This window comes from Lissotriton helveticus, chromosome 9, assembly GCF_964261635.1.
Source record: "Lissotriton helveticus chromosome 9, aLisHel1.1, whole genome shotgun sequence".
Taxonomy (NCBI): domain Eukaryota; kingdom Metazoa; phylum Chordata; class Amphibia; order Caudata; family Salamandridae; genus Lissotriton; species Lissotriton helveticus.
Window position 1 is genome coordinate 461,986,024 of NC_136070.1, and position 6,000 is coordinate 461,992,023.

At 41.8% G+C, this 6,000-nt stretch overlaps 1 protein-coding gene across 3 annotated transcripts in view; it reads left to right on the plus strand.

Annotated features, from left to right (window-relative positions):
• The window catches only part of LOC144782789 (inverted formin-2-like), a 410,221-nt gene extending 407,582 nt beyond the window's left edge, over positions 1 to 2,639 (plus strand). For all 3 annotated transcript variants that reach the window (XM_078662079.1, XM_078662081.1, XM_078662080.1), the window contains one exon: positions 1,929 to 2,639. In XM_078662079.1, the coding sequence (XP_078518205.1) occupies positions 1,929 to 1,948 (20 nt within the window). In that variant the 3' untranslated portion in view covers positions 1,949 to 2,639. The remainder of the gene's footprint in view (positions 1 to 1,928) is intronic.
• The last annotated feature ends 3,361 nt before the right edge of the window (positions 2,640 to 6,000 follow it).

Sequence of the window (6,000 nt, forward strand, 5' to 3'; positions counted from 1 at the left end):
AGAATCGAAACTTACAGAAGGGCATTTCTCCAATTTGAACTGGATCAGTTTTGAACAGCCTAAAATGGCATCCACATAGAAAATGGAGCAGCGAATGCTAACGTACATTGAGCACTGCGTAAGCATAAACAGTTTCTATTTTAACACTCATGTTCATGCCCTACAGGAGCAGTAGGATAGCAGATAACGCTTCCCCCAGGCAGCAGCCTGCCAAAAACTATTGGACTCCCACATCCACCACCTGCCCCACAGTTTTCTCTCTGATATGGAGAAAAATGCTCTCTAACGAACTCAATATTTCCGGGTCTGTATAGTTATTTCCTACTCTGGGTGAGAACTTGTGTTAATCTCTGATTCTGGTTGTATACCGCACCAAAATCCGGTTAAGGTCTTTAGGTATCCCTGACCAAATTCCAGTGTATTTGAGCTCAAGGGATATGTAGCGAAGACGGCTTTAAATGGTTGGGAATTGATAATGTCCAGAAATGTTACCTATTCTTAGAATATTTGAAGAGACTGATAATTCATGTTTCCCAATGCCTTTAAACTCCGGCCCTTCCTTATTGCCTCTACTTGTATACTCCTGTGTCCCTGCTAACTCATAACTGCTTATTCGACTTCCCCACCACCTGGCCAACTCGCCCTTTGTCCATCCGACAGACATTCAGAGGTTAATAATTGAAGTATCGTAATGAGAAATTGATTTTCATTTACATACCTTATGCTTTATCAATGAATTAATTGGTTGGATGTGTGTGATCAGCTGACTGCTAAAAACTGTATATAGTGCTTCTGAGACCTCTGAAAATGGCTAAATGTGAACTTAATCTCATCAATATCACTAAGCGAAAGAAAGGCTGAGATCAACCTCAAATATGCCTCTAATAAAACGTCAAAGCACAAATTGACACGATAGTCCGCTGAATAGGCAAGTCTGTAATTTGTGTCTATCTGCACTACTTCCCTACTCCAAAACTGGACAATTCCAAGAATTGAATGACGTGGGCTTATTCACGTAATGTGACATTCATCATAGGCCACTTCATCCGACACTGGTAAGATGGTGCTACCACAGCAGACCCAACCTCATGCGGGACTGTCGAGGTGGAGTTCTTTGAAATTACTAGCCTGGAAAAAACTGGCAACCAGGTATCTTAACAAAAAATGCCTAGGGTAAACCACAAGGATTCCTTTATTGGGTAGTGATCTTGGTATGTATAAAAATACTTAGAAAAGTATATTCAGGGGACCTTCTAAGGTGCCATGACCCTTTCATAGCCCTATAGTGCCAACATGCTAATGCCATCTGCTAGGATAGCAAGATCTCTGGCATTCGCCAGGGCTTATTTTTGAATCACTATAGGTAATCTGTGATAAGTCAAAGGAAATGACCTAACTCTCCTTATGATAGCAAATGTCATTTTACCTAATTCAGGGAGACCTGTGCCTCAGGGGTTTGTGACTCCTATTGTCACCCTTTCGTCAAGGAGAATCGCCCTCTGCATTCCAACCTTGCCCATATGAACAGCCGGCCACCATGTCAATTTTTGTTTAACTGTGATATGATTTATATACAGCTGAGAAGTAAAATAATGGTTTGTTGCAAAACAGAGGCTGGTTTAAATCACCATTTATTGAGCGAATGTCGGTTTAGAGACAAACCTTGCTCCTAGTCACTTAGATGCTTATGTAGACTTTGGCAGATGTGGGACATCAACGATAACTCAATGGATGTCCTGTCTACTCTATTTAGGATGTATGGCCATGTGTGCACTCCACATAGGGCAGCAAGAATATGCACCAATTTTTGACCGATCTCTTCCATCTGCCAATCTTTAACTAACCACCTTAGTTATCACAGAAACTATGAGGGATCGAAAGATATTTGGAGGTGATGTATTAAACAGTTCTTCTGTTGTATTTTCTAGTTTGCAACGGTGATGCCTAAGCTGGAAAGGAGTGCATCATTCACACCCTGCTTTCAGATAAGGAAAGGATTTCATCTCCATAAAACTTCCATATGCAAGTGTGGGACATAGACTGCAGAGAGCGGTTACTGCTGAATGCTTTGGCTGCTGATGTTCCGGATGAAGGCCAAGGTTTGGGTAAGATCAACAGACATGACTCTGAAGTGGCTTGCCCAACACTAATCCGCACGGCACTTCTTCCAGGAAGATAGGACTTCCGGCTTAATTGGACCACATGCTTTTTGCTCTGCCCTTGATCTTTTTGTGTGGCCTCTTCAGGCCTTTTATTGTCGTTGCTGCTGCTACTGTTTCAAGTCTAACGCTTTGTACAATTCTGTTTCTGGAATAATAGGTATATGGTGACAATAGATTATAACATTTATGCATATATAAATGTATATGTAACTGCACTTTCTATTTAATGAATGCCAAATTTGAGTTATTCTGATTTGTTTAGTGAAGAAACTCCACTTACCAGTAACTCAGTGTTTGCACGGGCATCTCCTATGAGCATGGAGTTTTTAATGCATCAAGAGATTAAAAATATTAATAAAATTGTACGCATGTCATAAAAAAAATGTCAATGATGTTTAAAGAATTTTGTTAAAAAAAATAAGGGTCAAAGTATGTAAATATATGCATGACTGAGTTATATCAAATTGTATGGTTAGTTTCCGGTCATAATATACATTTTGATATGATTATTTTTTGTGTGGAATACTTACTTGAAAGAGCTCACACCACTTTGGCTTGAGCAGCAATATACTAGGGCACCTGAGGATCCTTACCCCTCCCCGACTCACAACTTTTTGGTCTTTTGGGAGTGAGGGGGAGTACATTAGAAGGATGTGCTTACAGCTGGCTTTCTGGTCTCTGCTCTCATGTGAAGGGCTGACTCACCCCTTTGAGTAAGGGCGGAGAGGCAGGAAGCGTCTTACGGGAAGGTGGAATCATAGCACAGGATGATATCATGGAAAGGAGTAGTTTATTTGGGCTGGTGCCATCTTGGTATTGGTCTATTCCTTTCCACTGTTCTTTCCCCAAGGACAATTGATTATGAAGTTACTATTCTCTTCTTGCGTCTGTCTGCCCTCCTGAGCTCGCCTACCTTGATGCAGCTCCAACCTTCTTTGGTGCTTGGCCCAGTCTACTGGCAGTCTGATTTGGTAGGCTCACCTTTAGCCCTGTGGATAAATCTTGCTGCCCAATGGGTTTGCTCACCTTGAGGAGAGCCCTCGTTTGGTTGCTGATGCCCAGGGTGAAATGAAAATACCACGTCCCAGTCTAGAGTTGGTGTAGTTCCAGCCTGGGAAAACACATGGAGGGGGGAGGGTGATGAGGGCTGGCCCAGTTTTGTTTTTCAGTAACTGTTTAAAACCACTGAAAATGTTAAGCCCAGCAAATATCCCTGATCATTAGCTTGCACTGTAGGGATAAGGGCCTTGGTTTGCATTTTATGTTCATTAAGTGCACTGAAAGTCTGATGTGCTTTGGCCTGAACAATAGGGTTTCTGGATGTGAACCTTACCCCTCATCAATAGCTCAACTGCAGTGTGCCAGTACTGGCCCAATTGTTTTTTAACAGGGAACTGCTGCGAAGCAATTTGGATAGACTAGCAGAGATCTAATTTGGTAATTTAGTCTAATTTAATAGCCTGAAAGCCTGAAAAAAATTATTTCAAGAGTGACCTTTGGCACTTCTGGTGCTTTCACCTCTGGGCTTCGAATTCCACCACAGCATTTTAAGCCTGATCATTTGTCATTGAGAGTACAAGGGCTCATTTAAGACAAAGACGCTACCTAATACGGCTAGGTGAGTGGGAATACAAAAGGGTGAGAAACCTAGTTGGCTGCTCTTGTAAACCAGAATTGGCCAAATTTGCTCACTGTGTGGAGTAGTCTCCAGTGAGTTCAGAGGGTAAATAAGAGTTGAGCACCCAAAGCATTAGGGGGTGGTCCCCAGGGCTGCTTTTACAAACTTCAAAAGAGGTCCACCAGCAAATGAATGTTGCTAGAGGACCTCTAGTGTCAGAGTCTTGTGGAAAGAAACCATATGAGGGGTCAAAGGGACCTTCCACCATTAGAACAAGTCCTGAACAGTTTGGGAGAGGTCAGGGAATACACTGAAGCCCAATAGAGTGGTTCCTGGAAGGTTATTCTTAGGCACCTGAGGGACCCTCTGTGAGTTCATGAAGATTTTAATGCAGGGGGGAGAAATTGAATGATCTGGCCCCAACTAAGGAGGGAGCTGGTGGACAGTGCTATTGTGGTTAGCCCACCTCAAAGCAATACATCTGTGGTGGTGGAGAATGGGACAGGATTAGGAGCTGCCATTACCCCCAGCCACATAAGGATAAAGGCTATGATGGGGACCTTTCAGACAATACTACCAATTCCCGTAGTACGATTGTCTTGTTTTCGCAGTTGGCTGCCTCTTTACAGAAACCTGGTGATGCAGGTCTTCAACTACCCATTAAGGGGAAGATAGTATATCTTGACTTTCTTAAAAATGGCTCCTTAAATCTCAAACTTCAAGCCCCATTGATTCGGCATATACTCAAATTACCTAAATTTACCTTACAGGGGGTTATTCTAGGTACAACCAAACATTTTAGTGTTCATAAGAAATGGATGATGTACTCCAATTATTTACATACTGTTCCCTATGCCTACGGTTCAGCAGAGTTCTCAAAGTGTGGCAGCCACATGTTGGAGCGAAGAGAACAAGCACTACAAACACTTGACAAGTCACCAAAGTTCATTTGCAAATGAGTCACACCATGGAGGTACTTTCATGGAACCATTTCCCGCCCTGCTTAAGGTGATTTGTTCCAGTTTCAACCTTGAAAAAGTGTGTACCTTGAAACACTTTTTTGGTTGTTCTAAAGAGAATTTGGTGCAAAGGATCAAAATTAAACTTCATTATTAACAAATTGAATTACATTGTCCATGTCTTACGAAGGCTGAAATGTTTGGATAAACCTAGAGTAACCTTCTCTAAGGAAAAATACAGTAAATCTAGCAGGCAATCAGTAGTGATCGCTGATCTCCAAAAACAAGTGACCACCCTTGCTGCAGCACAAACCTGCAGTGGTGAGGCCAATAAAGGACTGTCAGCACAATCACCCATAATGAGTTGGACAACCAAACTTTAGCAATTAAGAAAAGCTCATCCTGAGGGGACAGGGTTGACAAAAGGAGGGAGTTGGCATCCTCCATACAAAACAATCTTGGTGTGTCCAAGAGAATAGGGGAACTGGAGGCAGCCCTCTCTAGACACTGTAACCTCCATGCAGGTTAAATAAAAAATATGGAAGAGAAGTTTAGCAGATGTATTATCTTTGATGACCCTAAAATAAACGAAACTGAGGCAAAAAAAGAAAGGAGCAATCCAACCTAAAGTAAAGAAAAAATGGTTCTTTAGTTTCAATCTGTAAGTGAGAATTATAAAATTGAAATTGATCCCGAATTAATATTTTGCTGAAACATGAGTCTGCAAGGGCAACATGATTGTACCAAAGAAAGAACCACATAAGTTCCAATTAATTCACAACACTTCCGCTCCAAGAGTCTGTAAATGATGCAATTGGTTCCCTGTTCTGTACAGTAGACTATACCTCCTTAAATCGGGCCAAGTTGAAGGACCATGGAGAAGGGGGTAGGATGGCTAAAGAAGACCTTGAATCAGCCTTTGGGTTACTTCCAGTACATACTGACTATGGCTCCCTAGTGACATTTCAATATGGGCTCTTACTATTATGACAAATGCCTGCCCATTGAGTGCACAGTTTCTTGTGCACATATTGATCAAATTAGCTAATGTATTGATTTTCTTTCCTGATAAACTTTTTCTCTACAATCAAATCTGTTACCTTGATGATTGCCTTTTCCTAGAGTGGGCAGCATCCCAGGAGTGTGCCGAGGCTTGAACACATTTCATAATCTGTTGCAAGATTTTGGTATTCACCTTGTTCATGTGAAGAGCGATCTCGACCCATGCATCACTTTCCTTGGTGTTAAAACTGATTCCCTG